Source organism: Chrysochloris asiatica, unplaced genomic scaffold (genome assembly GCF_000296735.1).
Source record: "Chrysochloris asiatica unplaced genomic scaffold, ChrAsi1.0 scaffold00029, whole genome shotgun sequence".
In the NCBI taxonomy this organism is placed as follows: domain Eukaryota; kingdom Metazoa; phylum Chordata; class Mammalia; order Afrosoricida; family Chrysochloridae; genus Chrysochloris; species Chrysochloris asiatica.
Genome location: NW_006408547.1, coordinates 23,756,361 through 23,782,530, shown reverse-complemented (window position 1 = coordinate 23,782,530; position 26,170 = coordinate 23,756,361). Strand labels below are relative to the sequence as shown.

The 26,170-nt window shown below is 43.6% G+C and overlaps 1 protein-coding gene across 1 annotated transcript in view; it reads left to right on the top strand.

The window, feature by feature from the left end:
• GRTP1 (growth hormone regulated TBC protein 1) overlaps positions 1–25,807 on the top strand; it is a 110,470-nt gene extending 84,663 nt beyond the window's left edge. The window contains exons 6-8 of the mRNA XM_006851550.1: positions 7,035–7,207; positions 7,324–7,509; positions 25,718–25,807. Coding sequence (XP_006851613.1) covers positions 7,035–7,207; positions 7,324–7,509; positions 25,718–25,807 — 449 coding nt within the window. The remainder of the gene's footprint in view (positions 1–7,034; positions 7,208–7,323; positions 7,510–25,717) is intronic.
• The last annotated feature ends 363 nt before the right edge of the window (positions 25,808–26,170 follow it).

Sequence of the window (26,170 nt, the reverse complement as noted above, 5' to 3'; positions counted from 1 at the left end):
GCTCCTGAGAGCAGTGGGTGAGGGACTGGGCCCAGCGTTCTACTAGACTCCTGCTTCCCAAGCCCAGGGCTGCTGGAAAGCAGCTTATATTTGGAGTGTGGGAGTGTTAGGGGGAGGCAAGGCTGGTGTACAGCAGCTGGGAGATTTATGGACTGTTAACTGAGATCTGAAGTTTTGATGAGTAATTAAAAGCTGTCTATTTGTATAGTTTGTTTTCTTTTTGAGAAAAAGATAATTTAGTTTTGATGGAGGTAATAAGCAATAGGTGTAACCGGATGTTTTTTCAAAAATTTGTACATCATCCATGTGCCTGGAAAGATAATTTGTTGGTGTTGTTTCCGACCCATAGTGGCCCTGCATAGGGTTTCTGAGGAGCAGCTGGTGAGCTTGAACCACTGACCTTGAGGTTTCAAACCAACTTTGCAGTCCAATGCATTAACCCACAGAGCCACACCAGGACTAATACTTCCCATTTTTTCCAGAGCTTTTTAATTTTCTAGCAATTATAAGCAGCCTATTTTGTGGAGAAGTCTCTGGGTGAAGCTATTGTTTAACACACTCAGCTGCTATCAGAAAGAGTGACAGTTCAAGTCTACTTAGAGGTACTTTGGAAGACAATCCCAGCAAGCTACTTCCCCAAACTCAGCCGTTAGGAAAGCCCATGGAACGCACATGGGTTACCACAAGTTAGAAATGACTCAGCGGCAACTGGGTTGGATTTTTGTTTTGTGGAAACCTTCAAGGACTCCTGGTGCTGTGGGATGTGCACTGGACTGCAAACCACGTGGTTGGCAGTTCAAATCCACCAGCTGCTCCTCAGAGACCCTATGCAGAGTTGCTGTGAGCCAACCATCACCACCAAAAACAAATGATAACCCTGTGAGATGGCAGAGCCGTGATACTCACCCCCTTCACAGCTGACGGGATTGAAGTGTACTAACATCCCAGGACTCTTGGCTGATCTGTACAGAACTTGTCTTTTCTGATTTACTTGGGTTGGGCGTTTCTCTTAGAAGCCAAACAAAGGTTGTCCCAGAGATGCTGAGTCAGTATTTCCAGAGAAGGACCTTTGCTCATTCAAAGAGTGTGTAAATATCGTATTGAAGTGTTTTGTTTTGTTCTGAAGGCAACTGTTAAAATATCAATGACTTAGTTGGACACTGAGGAGTGTCCAGCACTCAAAGAATGTTAGAAGCGGACAAAGTTTGAAGATTTTTCCTTTGGAACGCTCTGATGTTTTAGGAAAAGACATCCAAATGAAGGGGCCTGTCCAAGTCATACACACAGTGGGGCCAGGACCCAGGTCATTTCAGCTGAGAAGAGAACCCCCTTCTGCATATCCTCTAAAGCAGGGCCTCTGTTAGGTTTGCCCACAGTCTCCACAGAGTCTCCAGTGTGAAGAATGATAGAAGTGAATTGTCCTGGCTTTTTGGTGGCCCCCATTTTTGTGTTCTACTGAATGGGGATTTTAACCACTGATTTCAAGGTCTTAGTTTGGTCTTGTTCACATAGTGGTTAGAGATACAGGCTAGACTCCGTTTTACTCTCCTGTATAGAACAGACAGTTTGTGGTTAGTGTCACTGGGCAGATTACTCTTAGCAATAATATTAGTGAGATTGCTTGATCCAGGTCTTTAATTTTCTAATTAAAATATCAGTGTGGAGATCCACCATGTGTGTGTGTTGGGAAAATATAATTAAAACAAAATCTCAAAATTTGCTCCCAACCCAGAAAATCTCTCCATAAGGGTAGAAGTGAAAGAAGGCAATTTTGTTATTGAATCAGAATTAAGTTCGAATCTCTAGATCTTATAAAAAGAAATCTAACTCGTTTATATAGCTAAGTGGATACAACCTATTGCATTGCACTTTCAAGGTAAAAGTGCTGATCTTCTGATATCTTTATGACCAGAGGGAGAGCCCAGCTTCACATGAACTTTAGGTTTTCTCTTCAAGGAGGTGAGAAGGGGAAGCTGGGAGATAGGAGCATGACCTCCCATCATGATTACATCTCAAAAGAGATGGCTCCCAGGCCCTTCAAAAAACATCCTATCTACATTTATATACTTTTCAAATAGACCAGGAAAGACCTTACACATTTTCTAGAGTGAATGCTGAAAGAAAAGGAAAGAGAGGAAGTGTCTTCTTTATCTTTAAATTTTATTTGTCTTTTTTTTTTTAAAAAAATTGGCCATGGGAAACCCTATGAAGCACAGATCTACACTGAGACGCACGGGGTCGCCCCGAGTCAGGATGAATTTGACAGCAACTGGTTTGGTTTGATTTGCACTTCAAGAGTCTGTGTTTGTGTGATGATGTAACTCCTAAACATTCATGCTGGAAATTTAGGAAAACAACAAATCAAGAATCAGGGAGAAAATTAAAGCCATGGCGTCTTCCAGCATTTCTTCAACTTGTGAACACATAGCAGCACATTTTCAGCTGTGACATCATGAGGGGAAGACTAGAGTGTCGGTCTCTACCTTGTCTTGGAGGTGCAGACAGTGCCGCGTCTGAGCCTCTGTCAAGAGTTTATTAGATTGTTTGCAAAGGCTTGCATGTCCTCAAGAGAAATGACATGGGGCAGCTGGGAGGTACAAGCGGTGCAGCTGCTACCAGGGAACCTCAGTGTTGGCTCCGATGGGGGAATGTTAAGATCTTTCTCTGATTCCGGTACACCACCAATGTGTTGCTCTCCTGGTTTAGAATGAAAATGTTGAAGCTGGACCAGACCTAGAAAAAAATAGCAGTTTGTTTTGCATTCAGTGCTCAAGAAAAGGATGCATTTGGGAGGGCAGATACAGGTGTGGTGGGTTCAGTTTCTGCTCAGTAACCTGACTGAGGCATGTAGCAGTTGAGGGAATGAGTTTAACGTCTTTTTTTTTTTGGAAGCTGTTCTATAGGCTCTCTGTCATTGAGGACATGGTCATACCGTGCTGAATCCTTATCCTTTGATTCTTTGCACAATCACCTTCAGGGTCCACAGGGCTCAGATCTGATCTGAGTTCAAGGTGCTAGTTGTATGATTTGGGTTGGCGTTAATGATGCTCAGTAACAGAAAAAAAGAAGTCGGTGAGATTTAAGAGTCTTTGCTCTATCCTCCCAAACTGGAATGGAATGTTGCTCAATTAAAAACAACAACAACACAGCAGAGCATTCAAGGATTCCGATAGATGCAAAATAAGAACTGAAAAGGGATGACTTTTTAAATCCCTGGCATTTTGTAACTACATTGATATTTACTCAAATTATTTTCTGAACACTTTAGTATTAAGAAGTATCCTTTATCATGTGGACCAAGGAACTTTGGGAGCATAGTGCTTATGAGATAGGCTGCTAGCCTCAAGGTCAGCAGTTCAAAATTACCAGCTGTTCCACAGGAGAAAGATGAGGGTTTCTGCTGCTGTAAAGATTTACAGCCTCAGAAACCCTGCGCAGGGTCACTATGAATCAGAACCGACTCCACGGCACACACCACCCCCACCATTGTGCGGATTACTGGACCACACCACTGGACCAATAAATAACACGATAAATAGCGCGGCTGGTTTAAAATTAGTAAAGGTGTGTGCCAGGGTTGTGTTCTTTCACCACACTTACTCATTCTGTATGCTGAGCAAATAATTCGAGAAGCTAGATTATATGAAGAAAAACATGCCATCAGGATTGGAGGAAGATTCATTAATAACCTGTGATACGCAGATGATACAACCTTGCTTGCTGAAAGTGAAGAGGTCTTCGCTTGAAATATTGATGGAGATCAAACACCACTGCCTTCTGTGTGGGTTGTACTTCAATGTAAAAAAACCAAAATTCCTCACCACTGGTCCAGTAAACAACATCCATATAAACACAATTGTGAGGTTGGCCCAGGACCAGGCAGTGTTTCATTCTGTTGTGCATAGGGTTGCTATAAGTCAGTACCAATTCGATGGCACCTAACAGCAACATGGAAATGGAGAAATGATTGAAGTTGTCAAAGACTTCATTTTCCTCAGATCAACCATCAACACTCATGAAAACAGCAGTCAAGAAATCAAACTTTGCTGCACAAGACCTTTTTAAAGTGTTGAAGAGCAAAGATGTCAACTTGAGGACTAAGGTGTGCCTGACCCAAGTCATGGTATTTTCAATAACCTCATATTCATGCGAAAGCTGGACAGTGAATAAGGAAGACCGTAGGAGAATTGATGCATTTGAGTTAAGGTGTTGGAGGAGAATACTGAAAGTGCCATGGGCTGCCAAAAGAACCAATAGATCCGTTTTGGAGGATGTGCATCCAGAGTGCTCCTTGGAGGCCAGGATGGCCAAACTTTGTCTCTCATACTTCGGACATATTGTCAGGAGGGACCAGTCGCTGGAGAAGCGTATCATGTTTGGTAAGATGGAAGGTCAGAGAATAAGAGGGAGACCCCCAATGAGATGGACTGGCAAAGTGGCAGCATCAGTGGGCTCAAGTGTGGCAACAGTTGTGAAGTTGGCCCAGGAATGGGCAGTGTTTTGTTCTGTTGTGCATAGGGTCGCTATGAGTAGGTACCGACTTGATGGCACCTAACAACAACAACACTGTGTGTTTCCTCTTTGACAATTAATAATGTGGTTGTGATGTCATTATTTAGGATCCTGTTTAGCCACAAAATTTAATTAAGAGGATTATCTTCTTCCTTTGCCGTGGTGAATAACCAAAGTGCTTGTGGACAGCAGAGCATCCTGCTTGGCTCAACAGATTTAAAATTCACATTTCATTAAGTAAATTAGACATCTAAATTTTTATTATAAACTTTCATTTTTATTTTTCAACTGGCTTTCATATAAGGCTTATAGCTAGGGTCATAGGAAAGTATAAACAGTTAAGACTCTTATTAGTTTTCATGTTGTTTAGATGGGTCTGGTGAAAAGAAATGGGGAGCAGATTCTTATGATTTAATAGTAATTGTTATCATGACTAATCGCAACTGTCTCAACTAAGACATTTTGTAACATAAAGTGGGGAGTAAATGTTACAGTCCAGGAACAGAAGGGACCCTAGGACCATCAAGGGAGAAGAGCACAAGCGAAATGCAGGACCTTATCCAGAGAAGCAGCAACACGAGGGATGGAGGCAGAGATGGGGACATGGAGAGAGGGAGCAGCTGAGGACTCTAGATTCATTGAAAGAGAGGGACTGAGTGCTGGCGGCCAGGAGGCAGGCTTGCAGAATGTTTAAATTATTATATGAAATGAAACAATGAGTGTAAAACTGATGTTCTCCCATGTAAACTATCACTCAATTCACAACAAAAACTATAAAAAAAAACCAACAAAAGACTATGTTACTATTATTGGATATCCTCAAGTCAATTCTGACTCATAACTACCCGCTGTGAGAGAGTAAAAGTGCCCCATGGGGTTTTCTAGGATGTAATCTTGTCACGGAAAAGGCCTGGTGGCAAAGAGAGTTAAGTGTTGGGCTGTTAACCACAAGGTCATCTGTTTAAACCCACAGCTGTTCATGGGAGAAAGATGAGGCTGTCTGCTCCCAGAAGTCTCTGAGTTTGAATCGACTAGATGTCAGTGTGTTTGATTTGGAGCTTTGGTGGCACTGTGGGTGTTAAGCATTGGGTTTCTAACCAAAAAGTCAGTGGTTCAAATCCACCAGCTGCTCCTCAGGAGAAAGACGAGGAGGCTGTCTGCACCTGTAAAGATTTCGTCTCAGAAACCCTATGTAAGGGCCCTCACTGTGAGTAAGAATCCACGGGTAAAGATTTTGTCTCAGAAACCCTATATAAGATCCACTTAGTGGCAGTGGGGTTTTTTTTGTTTGTTTAAGTAAACTTTTTTTTTTTTTTAAGTTTTTATTGTGAACTGAGTGATAGTTTACAAGGGAGAACATTGGTTTAACACTCATCATTTCAGTGCAGTGATTACAATTTCCTCCGTGCATCATTCAGCAGTATTTGCTTCTATTCCCTCTGTTTTTTGTTTGGGGGCAGGGGGATGTACCCAAAAACACTCAGGAGTATATAATCATTTAAACAACCAAAGGACACGTTCTGCAAGCTTGCCTCCTGGCCACCATCTCTCATGGAGGCCCCTCTCTTTCCATGAATCTAGAGTCCTCAGCTGCTCCCTCTCTTCATGTCCTCATCTGTGCCTCCATCTCTGGTGTCGCCGCTTCTCTGGAGAGGGTCCCACAGGTTGTTCATGCTCTTCTCCCTTGATGGTCCTGGAGTCCTTTGATCCTGGAATGTAAGATTAACATATAGCGCCCACCCTCAACCCTCCATTTTAAGTAGCTGCTTGCTCATAGAGCTTGTGTTTGAACAGCCAAGTCCTTCTCTTTCAAGCCCTCAGGACTCCACCCTGTAGTTGATAGAACTCTCAAGTTTGCCCCCAAGTAGTCAGTTTTACGACTGCTAAAGGAAGCAATTGAGATTTTTTGTTGTTAAGTGCCTTCAAGTTGGTCCCAACTCATAAGGATCCTGCATCAAGTTTCTAAGCAGTGGCTGGTGAATCTGAACCAATGACCTTGCATTCCAGCACATTAACCCACAGAGCCACACTGTTGTTGTTAAGTGTCGTCTAGTCAGTTCTGACTCATAGCAAGACTGTATAGGGTTTCTGAGAAGTAGCTGGTGAGCTTGAACCCACGACCTTGCAGTTCAAACTGACCTTGCAGTCCAGCGCCTTGGTTTATTCATTGTGGCTTCCAGGGGGCTAATCGCTACAGCCGAAATGCAAATCAGTTCCCACAAGCTGATTTTGACTGGTATCCAGCTGAGGCCTTAGCCAGCCAGACCAGGCATCCAGATACAAAGCACCAGAGCTCCCCTTAGTGGCCATCCTGGGAAGCCTAGTTGCTTCTCAGAGACATTTACCATGGCTTCCGAGTTTGAGGTGGAGCCTTTTCCCTTTGGAAAAGGAGCCTACATGAATAGACATGTTTGAGCCAGCTCAAAGGGGAACAGGATATATCTGTTAGCTGGAACTTTGGGGGTTTTTCTGAGTGTATACTTTACATACATGTCTTTTCTTTCTGCCCTCCTCTATGGAAGACTACTATAGCCCTGCAATGCTGGGTCTGAAAACAGACCAGGAGGTGCTGGGGGAGATGGTGAGGATGAAGATTCCCGCAGTGGCAGACCTGCTGGAGGGATATGGTGTCCCGTGGACCCTGGTGGTGTCCCGCTGGTTCATTTGCTTGTTCATTGACATCCTACCTGTAGAGGTAAGAGCACACCTGCATCTTGAGACTCAGCAGAACTTCAATTGCAGGACTCTGGTCGGGTCGTGTTGTAAGTTAAGTGACTGAGTGGTTCTTGTGTTTTACATCTCTTCCTACAGACTGTGCTTCGGATCTGGGATTGTTTATTCAACGAAGGCTCCAAAATTATCTTCAGAGTGGCCTTAACTTTAATTAAGCAGCATCAGGCTTTTATTTTGGAAGCCAGCAGTTTTGCGGACGTTTGTGATAAGTTTAAGCAGATTACCAAAGGGGATTTTGTCACAGAATGTCATACATTTATGCAGGTGAGTGTCGCTTTTATTTCTAACCTGGGAAAGCTTGTGGTGGTATCTGATACACAGAGGAGCCACACCAGACTCCAAGACAGTTTTGTTCCGCTGCGCTTCGTAGATGGTTGGCACCTGAGGTGTGGAGGCCCTGTGTAGTGCAAGCAGTTAACTCACTGGGCTGCTAACCCAAAAGGTGATGGCTTGAGCATACCAGGGGTTCCTAGGGGGAAAAGGCCTGGTGTTCTACATCTGAAAGATCTGTCACTGAACACGCTGTGAAACTCAGTTCTACTCTGACACTCACGGGGTCACCCTGAGTGAAAGTTGACTTGATGGCCACTGGTTTGACGTATTTAATAGTTTCTTCATTGGTGGAGTGCCCTGAGTTCTCACGTCTGCCTGTCTTACTCAGCAACATTTCCTTCCTGCTCTCTGCCTGAACACACGGTTCCCCAGCTACCCTGAGCTCCCCATTCTCCGCTGCTCTCCTGTGGTCCTCTAGGGGAGACTTCCTTCCCCTGATTTTCTCAGTGCCCTGGGGACAGTTGACAAGCCTTTAAGTTTGTACTGGAGCCTTAAGTCAGTGTGACTTGCCCACCCCAGGCAGATTGGGTGCCCTGCTGCCTCCTCTGAGTACCTGAAGGGCCAGGTCAGGGTTTGCCAAAGAGTGCGGGGGAAGGCTTAGGGTGGTACGGTGGATAAAGTTGAGACTTTATATTCTGTGAAACTTGTAGATTTTTCATTTATCCATGCTCTAATATCTCGTGGGAGTCCTAGTGTGGCGCAGTGGTTAATGTGCTGGACTGCGAGGTTGCTTTGAACTGCAAGCTCAGCAGTTCAGATTCAGCAAACCCTATACAGGGTCACTATCGATTGGGACCCTCCTGGACAGCACTTAACAACAGTTTCTCATGGGAGTCCTTGGGTGGTGCACATGGTTAACACACTGAAAGGTTTGAGGTTCAAGCCCACCAGGAGTACCTGGAAAGAAAGGTCTGCTGAACTACTTCCTAAAACTCAGCCATTGAAAACCGTACGGACTCAGCCGTGACTGGTTTTCATTCTTTCTGGGATCCTGGGAGTTAGCAGCAGTCTGTGATTTGAAGGCCAGGGCCTTAGCTTCTGCTGGTCTCTCTACCTACAACTCTTCCTCCAGCTATTCATAAAGTTGCTGCCTCGGGGTCTGGTCTAAGAGGGGGCTTTCCTAGCTGGTGACCCTATCTAAATTGTTGTTGTTGTTGTTGTTAAGTGCTGTCAAGTTGGTTCCAATTCATAGCGATTCTGTAGAGGGTTTCCAAGGACTGGCTGGGGATTTTGAACTACCAATCTTGCTGACTTCATTTCTTGCCTTCTACTGACTAAGAACAGTCAGGTGAGGCAGAGGTTCCACGTGAGCAAAGGTTTCTTATCTGTTTGCAAGCAGGGATGGGAGGGCTTAAAGCAACATTTAACCCCTGACTAGCCGAGCAAAGACTTTGTTGTTGTTAAGTGCCGTCGAGTTGATTCAACTCATAGTGACCCTGTATAGGGTTTCCAAGGTAGGACTGGTGAGCTTGAATCACCAACCTTATCCTACAGCACCACACCAGGAGTTTGCTGGCGTTTAAAATGATTTTAGGTCCGGATAAGGTATTATGTTTATTCTTAAGAGCAGGCTGGGTTTTCCCAGAAGTGGTCAGTTGGGGGGGTGGGGGCTGTGCTAATTAGTTGTGTGCACAGCGTTTCTGCAAGATGGAGTCCACTGCACAGGCCTCTAGTAGGGGCAGACAATGCTTATTTTGGGATGTTGGTGGATGGATGCTGCGCCCAAGTTCTTTGGAACTCAGGTGTAGAGCATCAGCTGGGCACGTGTTAGGAACGCGGCATCTTGCCCATGCCCAGCTGATGCTCTACACCTGAGTGAAAAAGTCTGGGCGGTGGGGCTCAGCCAGCTCAAGTCCTGGAGGTGAGTGCTGTGTGCTAGGGGTTATTTGGAGCATTCTGGCTTCTCCTTTGTCCCCAGAGAAAGGTCATCCTTCAAGGTAAACCAGTTGACCTGGAAAACATCTTCGGAGGAAGTAAGCAGACTGTAAACTGGTCTTGTGATTAAAGCTTTCCCATTCCAAGAGGCCTCCTAGGCTCCCTGTGTGAGGGAGCCTCATTGGAGAAGCCAAGTATGAGGTGGAGGTTGGGCCCCCTGAAGGCCTCAGCTGGGCTCTGTAGGATAATCACCGAACCTCAAGGAACCTCAAGGTCGTTTGAATTGTAAGGTCCAAGGTTCAAACTCACCAGCTGCTGCTGGGATTGCTGTGAGTCAGCATCGACCAACAATGACACTTAACAACAACAATGAGGCTACACTTCTGAGCGATCACCCATCGCTGAGAGTCCACTCAGTGAACATTTCCTGAGCGCCTTCTGTCATGTCCCAGGCACTGGGATACATTGGAGAACTCCTGTCCTCGAGACAAAATCTTTGCTTTCCTCATAACTTTCTCAGAGGTCCCCTGGGTTCCCTGTCTCAAACCCACTGAAAGGGGCTTAGGTGCTTGTGAAAGTTCACAGCCTTGAGAACCTTGTGGAGCAGAGTTCTACTGTGTACGTTGGGGGTCGCCTCCATGGCAATGGGTTTGGTTTGTTACCTGTCCTGCCTGGAAGGCCAGCTTCCCGAGGCTACTAACCCCCTTGTTAAGTTTTAAAGGAAGTAGCAGAGGAGCTACAGAGAGATCCCATGTGCTCTTTACCCACTGTCTCCCAGTGATAACATCTTACCTTGGCCTATTTTTTTTTTAGATGCTTAAGGGGGATTCTCCCAAACTCTTCCAGAGCTAGTGAATGAAGTCCTCCAACTGGAAGGACAGCTTTATTTATAGAAATAGCCAGAGATGTCTTCCTTTACAAGAGTTCATCCGAGACTACACGTGCCTCAGCTTCCTTTAAGGGGCTGAAGAACCAACAAATGAAGTGTCGTTTCATGTGCTCCCGGATGTAAAACCAGAACAGATGTGTTGGAAGTTACAGAGTGAAGGAAACCCTTTTCACATATAGGAGTTGTTTGCGTCTGTGGGCAGCTCACTTCCACAGGCCTCACACAGAAGCAGGGTAATCCCATCACCTGCCTAAGAGCATAGCCCGGCTCCCCCTCGCTCTTCTCTCAGAGGAAGGCAGGAGTGGGTGAGCGCTTAGCTTGTTCCAAGTGACACTTCCAGCGGCTAGTGGTTTCAATAAATATGAGGAGGGCTTAGAATGTTTGTCGGAAATTTTCATTGTTTTTTCGCTCCATTTTCCCACAAACTTCTTGAAACCCCCTCATGGGTGATCATGATGACAAATGGCAATGTTGAATGTAAATCTGTACGTAGCGAGATGGCAATTCAGTCATGATTCACTGACGTGGGTGAGTTAAAAGATAAAATTAGAAGTAATCACCAAAACTAGAATGACTCATCTAGCGTCTAGAATTCTTCTCGCCAGTTTGACGAGTCCCATAACCTCCTTTAGCCTCCGTTTGCCAGTTTAATAAATGCATAATCATAGTCCACACAGCCTAGAGTTAGTGTTGGATGGTATTGTTTATGTGAGTCTGGAGCACAGCCCCTAACCAATAGAAAATGTGCAGAAACTGCTGGACTGTTGGGTACAGCTTGTAGCCAGGCAGTGGACCGCCGTAGAGAGCATGTGTCAGGGGTTGTGGACAGCTGGACTGAAGCAGAAACTCAAACAGATGGAGTGGGGCCAAGGTACAGACTTGGATGACATTAGAAAAGGCTCGGTTATCACATTTCAGATGGCTTGGAGCTGGAGTCCAGGAGTGTGAACGTCATGTCAGAGTCAGGCTCTGTAAAAACAGTGTAGCAGGCTTCTGACTTCCTCTAATTTCACAAGGCGGGGAGAGAATTAAGATGACAGCTCAGAGTTAAGTCCTAGGAGGTAGAAGTCAGACAAACCTCCTCTATCCAACCTGTTTACCAATTCTGGTACCAGCCCTCCCTCCTCCCACGGTACCTGATACTCCTCTGTTGGGTATATGACTAAATTTGTCATTGTGGTGACATACCACTTGCAGGTCACATTGCTGATTATGGGATTTATTAGGGAAGGAACAGGTTACAATTCAGGATCCAGAAGGACTCAGATGTAGTTCTTTAATTCATCCCCTTCTCAGTCATTCTTAGTTCTCCCTGACCCTCTGCCCCTTGGACCTCTTGAGCCCTGAGGCCCAGCATCTACCCTACTCAGGCAGATGCTACCAGTGCTCTTTGTTGTTGTTGTTGTAGCCTTTGAGTCAGCTCTGACTCAACAACCCCTTACAGGGTTTCTGAGAGTGACTGGTAGATTTGAACCGCTGACTTTGTGGTTAGCAGTCCGGTGCTGATCCTTAGCAGCACTAATAGTGCCCAGAGCTCTCACCCCATGACCGGAAGGCCCACCATGCTAACGCCTACTGATCGCCTGGTTCTGCTGCCACAGTTTCTCTCCTGCTGCATCTCACAGTCTCTCACCATTTCTGCTGTTACAGCTCTGTCTCCGGGGTCAGGAACCTCAGGTACCAAGGATGTACTCCTGTCTCTTTCTTGGTGCCAGTGAGGTCCCCCGGCCACCTCTGGGATGGTTCATTTTAAGCCTGTTGTTATGTTGTTAAGTGCCTTCGAGTCGGAGCCGACCCATAGCGACCCTGTACAGGGTTTCCGAGGGTGTAAATCCTTATGGGAGTAGAAAGCCTCATCTTTCTCCCGCGGAGCGGCTGGTAGTTTCGAACCACTGACCTTAAGGTTCGCTGCCCGATTCGTAACCACTACGCTACTGACCATTCCTCATGTTAGCATTCCAGACACCTTAATTCATGGTTCTACCCCACACCACAAAAGGAGCTCTGGTAGCGTAGTGGTTACAAATTGGGCTGCTAACCTCAAGGTCAGCAGTTCGAAACTACCAGCTGTTCTGCGGGAGAAAGAGGAGGCTTTCTGCTCCCGTAAAGATTTACAGCCTTGGAAACCCTGTACAGGGTCACTGTGAGTCACAACCAACTCCATGACACATTACCATCACCCCACAAGGTACCATGCACCTTATTTGCATTATTGACAAATAATCCAATCCCCTTGATAGGCCACAAGCACCCCATCTGCATAGTCCTGCCTAATCACTGTGGTGCTGTGGGATAAGACACTGGAACACATGGTAGGTTTGCACTACAAAGTCAGCGGTTCAAACTCACCAGCCGCTCCTCGGAAACCCTATACTGTGTCTCTATGAGTTGGAATCAACTCGACAGCACTTAACAACAAAAACCACCCAGTCATCTGGTGAGAGTTACAAAGAAGGTCCCTGTTTGCTGCACTAAATGTCACAGCCCTCCAAGTCTGCCAAGTCTGCTGAAGACCTTAGATGCCAAATACAAACTTTGGGGTTCCCCTGGCAACTTCTGACTTGTTGGGTACAAATTCGGAGGTTCCCATTGTCCTCACAGAACTCAGAAAAGCGCTATGTTTACAATTACAGTGTTATAGCAAAAAGGACCCCATCCAGACCCGCATAAGGAATGCTCATAGGGTGCACTCTTACAGGACCCTCATCATGGGCTTCTGTACCCTAAAAACACATTCCCTTCCCAGACATCAGTGTTTGCCACTTACCAGGAAGCTTATCCAAGCCTCAGGAGCCAGAGTTTTTAACTGTGGTTTCATTACATAGGTGTAATTGAATTGTGTCGATGTGGTTGAATTCAACCTCCAGTCTTTCTCTCCCCCTTGAGTCTTTTTGGTATGACCAGCCCCCACCCAACATGAGTCCCAGTGTGAACTGGATGCCCTCCAGGAATAACAGACTCCCAATGGTTTAGAGCAGGAGTGGAGGAACCTTTTTTCTGCCCAGGGCCATTTGGATGTTTATAATACCATTTGTGGGCCATGCAAAATTACCAACTTAAAAATTAACCTGCTATACTTGACCAAACATTGAATTAACTCACCCCTGACCCGACTCGATGGCACTTAACAACAACAACAACAAATGTGATGGCTGGAGTCCTGGTGTGGCGCTGTAGGATCAGCAGTGGACTGCGAACCACAAGCTCAGCAGTTCAAACCCACCAGCTGCTCCTCAGAAACATTACACAGAGTTGCTATGTTTTGAAACTGACTCATTTGGCACTTAACAACAACAACATGATGGCTGGAACTGCGGTTGCTTTGGCAGGGCCAGACCAAATGATTTCGAGGGCCATACATACAGCGCTCCTCGGAAACCCTATACAGGGTCATTGTGGGTCAGAACCGACTTGACGACGCTTAACAAGAACAACATACAGCCTGCAGTTTTGGTGTGGCGCTGTGGGTTAATGTGTCAGTTTGAACCACTGGCTCCTCAGAAACCCTATATACAGGGTCGCTATGGGTTGGAATTGACTCTACGGCACTTAACAACAACAACAACAACAACAACAATACAGCTTACAGGTTCAACACTCCCCACCCCTGGTTTAGAGAACATCTCCCAGGAACCAGGGACAGAGGATTCTCTGAGTAATGTTGATTGTACAAGCCACAGCCTCAAAGCCATGACTTGTCAAGAGTGTTTGTGGGAACTACCTAGGGAAGACTGCAGCGGACAGGGCAGCATCTCATATATTTACATTCAAGCAGGTCATATATGAGAGGTAAAAATGAGGACCCAGGAGAAAAACTCACCAAGGCCAATTGTCCTGCACTCAGTAGAAGCTGAGCCTCCTTGCCCAGTGAGATGTTCACAGGTGCAGTGAACCATTCTGGACCTAGGCTGCTTTGGTCTTGGGCTTCCTGCCATCCAAGGTGGAGGCTTTGCCCATTAGCTCATGTTGGCAGGACCTGAAGGCAGTCTTGGTGAGCTTAGCACGTTTGAGGGCAGCATTGAGGACTTAATGGTCTGGGTGGATTTAGCCACGCTTCCTACAATGAAATAAAGATGCTTGTATAAAGAAACTTGCCCCTCATTTCACACATAGTTTTGGGTTACTCAGGGAATGCTGCCTCTGATACAGAAATTCTGGTGTAGCACTGTAGGATAAGTACTGGACTGCTAACCGCAGATCAGTGGTTCAAACCACCAACTGCTCCTCAGAAACCCTGTACAGGGTCACTGTGAGTCAGAGCCCTGGTGTAGCACTGTATGATAAGCAGTGGACTGCTAACCATACAGTCAGTGGTTCACACTCACCAGTTATCCCTTGGAAAACCTATACAGGGTTGCTATGAGTTATAGTCCTGGTGTAGCACTGTATGATAAGCACTGGACTGCTAACGGCAAGGTTGGTAGTTCAGACTCACCAGACACTCCTTGGAAACCCTGTATAGTTGGAACTGACTCGACAGCACTTAACAACAACAATAGAGATTCTTATTTTCTCATTGATCTCTATAAAATTGTCTGTTTTTTGATGTTAAGAGGCATAACAGAAGGCTTGCAGTTCACATATACCAGACCTCTTGAAATTCTATTCAATAGGAACTCGAATTTCCTGGAGAATAAAAACGATATGTGAGCAAAGTAACAACAGTTAAAGGAAAAACACTCTAAACTGAAGTTCTTCAGCACTTAAAAAATGTCAGTGATTTACTGCTTCTCAGGAACACGCATGTTCTTATGTAAAAGCACAGACAGAAGTGATTTTTAGGTGTTGTGTATTATAAAGATGAATCTGCTAAGGAATTTCTGCGGTGAAATTTCTTTTTTAAAATAAATTTTCTTTGTTGTTCTTGAGAATAGACGCAGCAATCCAACGGTTTCTGCTTCCATTCTTGAATTGAAACCATTCGCGCCTCCCTTTCTGAGTTGAGTTGCTCCTTCCTCATTACCTCATGACCATAAACTCATTGCCTGTAAGGTCCTTTCTGACCTTTCAAGTTATGGTTGTCAACCTGATCCCACAGAGATAGTGCTTAAAGGACACAGGACTCAAGGCAGACATTCTTTACTGGGGAAAAGCAGCTGTTGTTTGTTTTAAGTAGTCTTCCTGGGATATTTTTGGCTTAAGGTTTAAAGGTGGTCTCAGAGTGATTGTTTCAGGGGCTCATCCAACCTTCATGGTGAAAGTTTTTCAGTTGTGTTTTTTTTAATGCTAGTTTATTTGGCGCTGTGGGTTCCTGCGCTGGACTGCTAAGTCAATTTGAACTGCAAGCTTGGTGGTTCAAGCTCACCAGCTGCTCCTAGGAAACCCTGTACTGGGTCACTGTGGGTTGGAACTGGCAGGACTTTCACAACAACATACTTGGGGAGAAGTCTGGTGTGGTGCTGTGGGTTAATATGCTGGACTGTAAATTCGGTTTGAACTGAAAGGTTGGGGTGAAGTTCACCAGCTGTTTCTAGGAAACCCTATACAGGGTTGCAATGGGTCGGAACCAACTCGGAGTCACTTGACAACAACAAAATTACTTGGGAAGCATGGTGGGTCCATACGATAAGCACTGGACTGCAAACCACAAGGTCCACAGTTCGAGCCGGCCAACCGCCCCACTGAGGAAAGATGAGGCTTTCTGCTTCTGCAGAGATTTGAAGGCTCGAAAACCAAATTACAGCGTTGCGCTGAGTCAGAACTGACTCAATGGCTCTTAATAACAATACGCTTATACTTAGTCTGATTTGTATCCATGCATTTACAAATGACAGCTACACAAATGATTATTAAGTTATTAAGCATAAAAGATAAGATAGCTGGTCCCCAACTTAATAAAAATGTTTTTTTGACAAAGGATATTGCCTGTCCTTTGTAACACAAAAGTTTATGTGAGCCCGGACCCCACACTCAGATCTCGTAGCTCCAAGCATGGGGTCTGAAAGCCCTGAGCTGACTCTTAGCCCTTAACCCCTTGCTGCTGGCAGAGTCTTCTATCCACGTCGTTTCTCTCCTACTAGAAATAACCCGATTTCTGCCTGTTTCTATGTCTCAAGTCTAATTTCTTACTGCTTACTTTATCTGTGGATAAAAAGCCCCAACTAGCTTCAAAACTTCTTCAGGATACGACGACAGTTGAGGAGTCAAAACAAAAAGTTCAGAACTTCTTCAGGATACAATGACAGTTGAGGAGTCAAAATAAAAAGATCAAAAATTGAGCAAAATATTATCCGCTTTAATTCCACGACTTAGAGCCCATTGCTTCAGAATCTGAAATATTTGCTGTATGTATTTATTTGTATGTGTCAGAATCAGGATCCCTAATAGATAGGTTAGTCCTGGTGCAGTGCTGTCCAGAAGCCATGAGACTGCTGGAGTCCCGGTGAGGCGCTGGAGGAAAAGGACTGGACCGGAAGGAAATTCCCACTCATCACTTGCTCCTTAGAAACCCTATAAAGCGTTGCTATGAATCAGAACCAACTCAACGACAGTTCATCATCACAAGCTCACAGGAAGATCAGCAGTTCAAATCCACCTGCCACTCCTTGAAAACCCTATATAGGGTCACCATGAGTCGGAACCGGCTGGGCAACCGTTAACAACAACAACATATATTTATCTATTTATGTTGTTGATAATGATTTAAAATTTTAAATGTGTAAAGTGTTACAAAGGAAAGCATGGTCTTTTGTGTCCATTATATAATTAGTATCATACTACGTGTGTGTCGTGCATTTTGGAGGTGGTTCCATAACAGTATACAATGAGATTTCTCATTCTGTCTTTAATTGCCGAGTTTGCCATAGGATGGTGCTTGTTGTATGCCATCAAGTCGGTTCCGACTCATAGCAGCCCTGTATAGAGTTTCCAAGACTGTAAGTCTTTATGGAAGCAGAAAGCCTCCTCTCCCTCCCTTGGAGTGCCTGGTGGATTTGAACTGCTGATCATTCGGTTAGCAGCCCAACACTTAACTCGGAGTGTACCTTAACATTTTTTTTTCTCACTGCCATATTGATGACTATTTAAGTTTTTTCCAGTCCTGTTCTTTTACAAATAATCCCACAGCATATAACTTTGAGCACAGGTCAGATTGGGGCTCTGTGAGACATTTTCAAAACAGGAATGTGATTGATCATTGATCTTGCCTTCCACAGACACGGTGTCAGCTTACACTCACAGTATAAGAGACTGCCTGTTTACTCTCACCCGAAACCTACACAGCTAGTAGGCAACTGTGAGTTTTACCTGTGTCGGGTAGGTGAAAAATGGTATCACACTGTGGTTTACTTTACATTATTTCATGTGTAAATTTAAATGTTTTTATGTGTTCAAGAGTCACTATAGTTCTTCTCTGAAATCCTCTGCTTACCTTAGAGAGGTAGCCTTCTCTGCGTGAGGTGAATAGTTACTGAACTCTGAGATCAAATATAACACTCTTTAAATATATGGGTCCAGGTCTTTCTCTAAATCTTCAAAAACATGCCTCACCCATCACTCTTTTTGATAAAACTTGAATATCTCACACCTTTTATCCCATTCCTAATTTGGATGCACTCTTTTCTTTCAACAAAGAAATACCCTTTGACCCCTCTCCAGAATACTCTTGGCTGGAGGGGTACATACTCTGTGTCTGTCCCCATTCATGAGAAAAATATTATAGTGTTTCCTTTTTCTGTAGTATCTATTTCTGAACGTGAAATTATATTGACTATTGTCTTTCAAACTATCCCATCCTGAAAAATCACCAATCAGAAAGTTTAGCAGAACACCTCAGAGCCTTGCTTCCCAACCTGCCATCCTGAGGGTAGCAGATACGAGGAGAGACAAGGTCTCTATAGGGTGATGTTGTTGTTAGGTGCCAACTCATTGCGATCCTGTACGCCACAGAATGAAACACTGCCGGGTCCTGGACCGTCCCCACAGTTGTTACACTTGAGCTCATTGTTGCAGCCACTGGTCAGTCCATCTCGTTGGGGGTCTTACTCTTTTTTCGCTGATCCTCCCCTTCACCAAGCAGGATATCCATCTCTAGGGACTTGCTTTTCCAGGTAACATGTCTGAACTGTGAGAGATGAAGTCAGTCTAGTCTCACTTCTAAGGAGTGCTCTGGCTGTACTTCTTCCAACACAGATATGTTTGTTGTTCGGCAGTCCATGGTCCATTTACTATTCTTCTCCAACATTGTAACACAAATGTATCACTTCTTCTATGGTCTTCCTTATTCATTATTCAACTTTAATATACCTTTGAGACTGTTGAAAATGTCATCACTTGGGTCAGACGCATCTGAGTCCTCAAGCTGTACGATGATGTTGTTGTTAGGTGCCATCGGGTCGGTACTGACTCATAGCGACCTCATGCACAGCAGAACGAAACATTGCCCAATCCTGGGCCAACCTCATTACTGTTGCCACGCTTGAGTCTATCGATGCTGCCACTTGGCCAATCCATCTCTTCCTCTTTCTCTCTGACCATCTACCTTACCAAACATGATATCCTTCTCCAGCAACTGGTCCCTACTGACAATATGTCCAAAGCATGAGAGACAAAGTTTGGCCATCTTGGCCTCCAAGGAGCACTATTGGTTCTTTTGGCAACCCATGGCACTTTCAGTATTCTCCTCCAACACTATAACCTCAAAGGCATCAATTCTTCTACGGTCTTCCTTATTCACTGTCCAGGTTTCTCATGCATATGAAGTTATTAAAATACCATGGCTTGGGTCAGGCGCATCTTAGTCCTCAAGCTGACATCTTTGCTCTTCAACACTTTATAAAGGTCTTGTGCAACAGATATGCCTAACGCAATATGTCATTTGATCTCTTGACTGCTGCTTCCGTGAGTGTTGATAATTGATCCAAGAAGAATGAAGCCCTTGACAACTTCAATCTTTTTTCTGTTGATAATGTTGTTTATTAGTCCAGTGATGAGGATTTTTGTTTTCTTTACTTTGAGATGTAATCCATACCGAAGGCTGTGCTCTTTGATCTTCATCAGTAAATGTTTTAAGTCCTCTTCACTTTCAACAAGCAAGGTTGTATCATCTGCATATTGCAGGTTGTTAATGAGTCTTCCTCTAATCCTGATGCCACATTTTTCTTCATATAACCCAGCTTCTCAGATATTTGCTCAGCATACAGGTTGAATAAGTATGATGAAAGAATACAACCTTGTCGTACACCTTTCCTAATTTTAAAACATTCAGTGTTCCCATGCTCTGTTCGCACAACTTCCTCTTGGTCCAGGTACAGATTCCTCATGAGCACAGTTAAGAGTTGACATTTCAGTCTCTGCAGGAAGAATGAAGGTGTCCAGGGATTGTACCAGCCTGTGTCACTTCTATATCTGTCCTCTCCCAAGAGTCAGACTCAGACCACAGTTCTCCATGGAGCAAACAGAGACAGAAGTCTGGCAGGGAGCTGTGGTGACACCTACTGTGGTGGAGCATTTGGGGAAAGTTGTAGCTCATTCAAGATTGAGTCAAGCATCAAGGTCTTGTTGAACAGAAAAAAATCATAGTAAATTATTCAGACCATCTGAGTTGAATATCCCAACAGTAATGAATGAGCAAAATAGACCCACAAAATGTGTTTCTATATTCAAACATGACCTATGTGAACATGTGAGAACTGTTGAATTGGTTTATGTTCTGTGGTAGATATTCCCAACAACAACAAAATTAAATTGTACAAGAAAGAATATCTGCGTAGATATAAGCTGAAATATACTGCAAACTGCTGTGCCAGTGAAAAGGACTGTTTGGAGGACCTTATTGCAAGTACCAGATTCTCAAGAGACCTTATGTAAGTGTACTGGGTTAATTTTGGCTTCCAGGCAGCTATATTAAGTCTGTAGCTTCCTAAGAGTAAAACAAGATGATTAGATAGATAGATAGATGATAGGTAGGTAGATAGGTAGATATACAGGTAGATAGATGATAAGTAGGTAGGTAGGTAGGTAGGTAGATATACAGGTAGATAGATGATAGGTAGGTAGGTAGGTAGGTAGGTAGACAGGTAGATGATAGGTAGGTAGGTAGGTAGACAGGTAGATAGATGATAGGTAGGTAGATGATAGGTAGGTAGGTAGGTAGATAGACAGGTAGATAGATGATAGGTAGGTAGGTAGGTAGGTAGATATATGATAGGTAGGTTAGGTAGGTAGGTAGATAGACAGGTAGATAGATGATAGGTAGGTAGGTAGGTAGATGATAGGTAGGTAGGTAGATAGGTAGATATACAGGTAGATAGATGATAGGTAGATAGGTAGGTAGACAGACAGACAGACAGACAGACAGCTAAATGATAGATACGTAGCTAGATAGCCAGTTGTTACTATTTTTGGGTCCATTGTTGAAGTCACTATGTCACTTCATCTCATTGAGGGTCTTCTCTTTGTTTCCACTGAATTTTCCCAAGGACGGGTCCCTTCTGATAACATGTGCAAAGTGTGTGAGATGAAGTTTTTCCATCCTGACTTTTAAGGAGCATTCTGGCTATACTTCTTCCAAGACAGATTGATTGTTCTTGTGACAGCTTGGTGGTGGAGGTTATGTGCTGTGGAGTCAGTTCCAATTCATAGCGACCCTGTACAAAGTTTCCGAGGCTGCAAATCTTTACGGGAGCAGAAAGCCTCATCTTTCTCCCATGGAACAGCTGGTAGTTTTGAACTGCTGACCCTGAGGTTAGCAGTCCGATTCGTATCCACTATGCTACCACAAATCCTTATGTGACAGTTTAGGAAATGTTTATTGTTATTTGCCAACATCATAATTTAAAGGCATCGATTCTTTGCTCTTCCTTATTTTATGTCCAGTTTTTTGCATGCCCGTGAGGAGGTCAAAAATACTGTGGCTAAGATCAGGTGCACCTTAGTCCTCAGAGTGATATCTTTGCTTATTAATACTTTTAAAAGATCTTTTGTAGCAGATTTTCCAAATGAAGTAATACGTCATTTGAGTTTTTGACTTTTGCTTCCATACACATTGATTGGGGATTCAAGTAAAATGAAATCCATTACGGCTTCAATCATTTCTCCAATTCCATGATGTTGCTTATTGGTCCAGTTGTAAGGATTTTTGTTTTCTTTACGTTGAGATGCAATTTGTACTGAAGATCTTCATCTTTGATCTTTATCAATAAGTGATTTACTTCACTTTAAGTTCTCTGGAGATCCCACCATAGAATTGTGCAAGATCAATGACTTCTTCATTGCAAATATCTTTTTTAAACAATATAAAAGATGATTCTACATGTGGACTTCAACAGATGGAATGCACGGAAATCAAATTGACTACATCTGTGGAAAGAGACAGTGGAAAAGCTCCACATCATTAGCCAAAACAAGGCAGGGTCAGACTGTGGAACAGACCATCAATGGCTCATACACAAGTTCAGGCTGAAGCTGAAGAAAATGAAAACAAGTCCACGAGAGCCAAAACAGGACCTTGAGCATTTAGAGATCATCTCAAGAACAGATCATAAGAGTTGTGGGTATGACATCAAGAACATCATACAGGAAGAAAGCAAAAGGTCATTAAGAAGGCAAGAGAGAAAGCAAAATGGATGTCAGAAGAGACCCTGAAACTTGCCCTCCAGTGTAGAGATGCTAAAGCAAATGGAAGAAATGAGGAATAAAATTGCTGAACAGAAAATGTCAAAGGGCAGCTTGAGAAGACGGAGTCAAGCACTGTAAGGAAATGAGCAAAGAGCTGGAGTTAGAAAACCAAAAGGGAAAAACACGCTCAGCATTTTTCAATATAGAAAGACCTGAAGAAAAAAATTCAAGCTTCAACTTGAAATTCTTTGGTCAAAGTATTGAATGATGCCCCAAAGCATCAAAACCAGATGGGAAGAATACACAAGAGTCACTGTACCAAAAATAAATGGTTGATGTTCAACCATTTCAAGAGGTAGCATATGTTTAAGAGCCAGTGGTCTGAAGGAAGAAGTCCAAGGTGCACTGAAGGCATTGGCAAAGAACAAGGCTGCAGGAATTGATGTTATAAAAATTGAAATCCTTCAACAAACTGATGCAGCACTGGAGGCACTCAGTCATCTATGCTAAGAAGTTTGGAAGACAGCTGCCTGGCCAACTGATTGGAAAAGATCGAAAGAGGTGACCCAATGGAATGCAGAAATCATCAGACAATATCATTAATATTACATGCAAGTAAACTTTTGCTAAAGTTAATTCAAAAACGGCTGCAACAGTACATTGACAGGAAACTTCCAGAGATTCAAACCAGATTCAGACGAGGAAGTGGAATGAGGGATTTGATTGCTGATGTCAGATGGATCTTGGATCTTGACTGGAAGCAGAGATACCATAGAAAGATGTCTACCTGTGCTTTATTGACCATACAAAGGTGTGTGGATCACAACAAGCTATGAATAACATTGTGGAGAATGAATATTTTGGAACACTTAATGGTGCTCATGAGGAACCTGTATATAGACCAAGAGGCAGTCATACAAATAAAACAAGGGGACACTGAATGGTTTAAAATCAGGAAAGGTGTGCACCAGGGCTGTATTCCTTCGCCATACTGGATTATATGAAGAAGAATGTGGCATTAAAATTGGAGGAAGACTCATTTACAACCATGCAGATAATACAACTTTGCTTGTTGTAAGTGATGAGGACTTAAGATATTTACTGATAAAGTTCAAAGTCCACATTGCACTACAATGTAAAGAAAACAAAATTTCCCCCACTGGTCCAATAAATAACATCGTGCTAAATGGAGGAAAAAATTGAAATTGTCAAAGACTTCACTTTGCTTGATTCATCATCAACACTCATGGAAGCAAGAGTCATGAAATCAAACACTGTATCTCATTAGGCAAATCTGCTGCACAAGACAGTGGTCAAGAGCAAAGATGTTAGTTGGAGAACTAAAGTGCGCCTGACCCAAGCCATGGTATTTTCAGTAGCCTCACATGCATATTAAAGTTGGACAATGAATAAGGGAGACCGTAGAGGAACTGATGAGTTTGTTATAGTGTTGAAAAAGAATTTAAAGGTATCATGGACTTTCAGAAGAACCAACAAATCTGTGTTAGAAGAAATACAACCAGCATGCTCCTTACAAGCCAAAATGGCCAGACTTCGTCTATTATACTTTGGAAGTTTGTCAGGAGGGATTAGTGCCTGGACAAGGACATCATGCTTGGTAAAGTGGAGGGACAGATAAAAATAGGAAGACCACCACCAAGATGGATTGGCACAGTGGCAGCATCAATGGGCTCAAGTGTAGCAGCGAGTGTTAAGGATTGCACCACATCTGGCAGTGTTTCATTCTCTTGGACTTAGGATCAATTGCTATGAGTCGGAAGCGACTCAACAGCACTTAACAACAACCATTTCTGGGGGACAAAATTAAATTCTTAACAAGCAATAACTTGAAAAGAAAATGGCAAGCATTACCTCAGGCCATAGCTACCTATAAACTATTGTAAGGATTTTATCTTTAGGTTGTACTCAGGGAACTTTCCCAGAAATTATAGTAGTGGAAAAAAGAGATTTTATTCAGCACATGTATCAAAGAGAAAACAAAGGTAAGGACAGACATGGTATCAGAACATTGTCTGTTGGAGTTAAGAGAATTAAAAAACCAACAATATATATAAAAATTTAAAACTTCATCAGCATTGCACTGCGAACTACAAGGTTGGCAGTTCAAACCCACCAGCTGCTCCTTGGAAACCCTATGTAGGATTGCTATGAGTTGGAACGAACTCAGTGACACCAACAACACACTAACCACACTTTTTTGGTCACTCTATACTAGGGGCTTTGTCTACAATACTTGCTTTCCAAACAACAGTCAGTATATGATGGTTCAGAAAGCTTACAGTATTATTTGTTCTCGCCATATGCCTGGGGCCACTCCATTGCAATGGTAACAATCCCAGGATGGAGACTGGCTGGAGCCAGCATCTGCCCTGTGCCATCTGCCTGGCAGCAGCACATCGTGGGCACTTCCCCGGGGGTGGGGCCTTGTGAGCAGATGAACATGGCTCCTGCTGTCTTCTCCACTTAGCTTTTGTGTCTGAACCCAGGCTTGTTTTTAGTTTTAAAGGTTTTACTCTTTGATTTGCACATAGCAATGCGAACAAATTCAGTTCAATTCTGTCACAGGGTCATATGTTGTCTACTTTTTTGTCTTCTCACATGCTACTTTGTGGGGGGTTTTTTTTGTTGTTGTTTTTTTAATTTAAGGTTTTTTATTATGGATTGAGTGAAAGTTTACAGGGCACATCATCAGTTTCACATTCAATACTTTGTATTTTTTTAAATAATTGTGCACCTGAGTTGAGATGGATGTACAAGAGGGTCTTCAAAAAACATTTGTGGAAAAATGTCATTCTATTTTTCACAAACTTTTTGATCTCCCCTCAGAGATATGTTCAGTGTTCACCTTTCCTCTCTTCATACTGTATTCTTCATCTGTTAAACGGTGAGGTCTTTCTCCAGAGCGGGATGAAGACCAAATGGGTATGAAGCAAAAATAGCCAAGTACACAAATGTAAGGTGTTTACAGATGTCTCCCAACTTCTAAATTCTAAAGTCTTCTCAAGAACTAATGACCTAGTTTAGCAGTATCGGAGCCCTTTCCATTTGCATTGCTTGCCACCATGGTCATCAGGTAGGTCAGTAAAACAAACCTCAAGTCAGTGTTCAGCGTGGCTCCAGCTGGCCGAGCTGCTCCTCGAAACTACACAGGACTTCAAACCCACTGCCATGGAACAGATTCCAACTCTCAGTGCCTTCAGGGCCGAGTCCAGCGGCCCCAGAACCAGTGTTCCCAAGGCCACGTATTTTCATTGGAGAAGACTGCCACATCTTTCTCCAGGGAGAGGCTGATGGTTTCAAACTGCTGACCTTTTGCTTAGCAGCTGAGTGCTTACCCACTGCACCACCAGAGCATCTTCCTTGACACTAATTGCTAAAATTAAGCTTAGATTATTGGTGGATTTGTTTGTTGGCTTGGCTTCTAGTTGATTGGCTTTGTAGGAAAAGTTGGCTATCCCATTTTGGTTTTGAAGTGTGTTGTGTAAGAATTATGTCTTGGTTTGGTACCATTCTGTCATTAAAATAAAGGGGAAAAATGGACTTTTCTTCAGTAAACCGATTGGTTTTGCATTTCTTCAGTGGCAGGCGTGTGCCCTCTGGATAGAGATGTGATGGTGATAAAGTGGGTGGGTGGCTGCCCGCCCACCCCTTGGAGCTGTGTGAACGCCGCCCAATGTGGGCTGTTATTCCCTCCAGCCTCCCATGTCCATCTGCTGCCATTTAGCCTTTAATAGGGGCCAGCAGAGGTAAAAATGTTGTTGGGTTTATTTCTAAACTAATTCTATTTCTCTGTTCCAGAAAATATTTTCCGAACCTGGAAGCTTACCCATGGCAACCATCAGTAAGCTTCGCGAGAGCTGCAGAGCCAAGTTAGTGGCTCAGGGCTGAGGCAGCGGGCTTCCCAAGTGCACATTCCCCCCACTGCTGGCACTGACAATGAAGTATCGTTCCCAGAATTGACACTTGACCAATTTTTACGGCTTTCCTTTTTAGTGTTGTAAATACTTTCGTCACTTTCGTCGTGATTTTGTTTTTTAAAGAGGAATTTCAAATCATGTCGTTCTACAACTCTTGGGTCATGAGCCATGAAGTCATACGTTTCTAAAGAAAAACAATATATATGAAATCTTGCTAATATTTTATAAATTAATAATATATAAAACATGAAATCTGTGCATTGGTCTATAATAAACTATATCAATACCTCTGAGATTGTGATGATCCAATTTAAAATTAAAACAGTTACTGGTC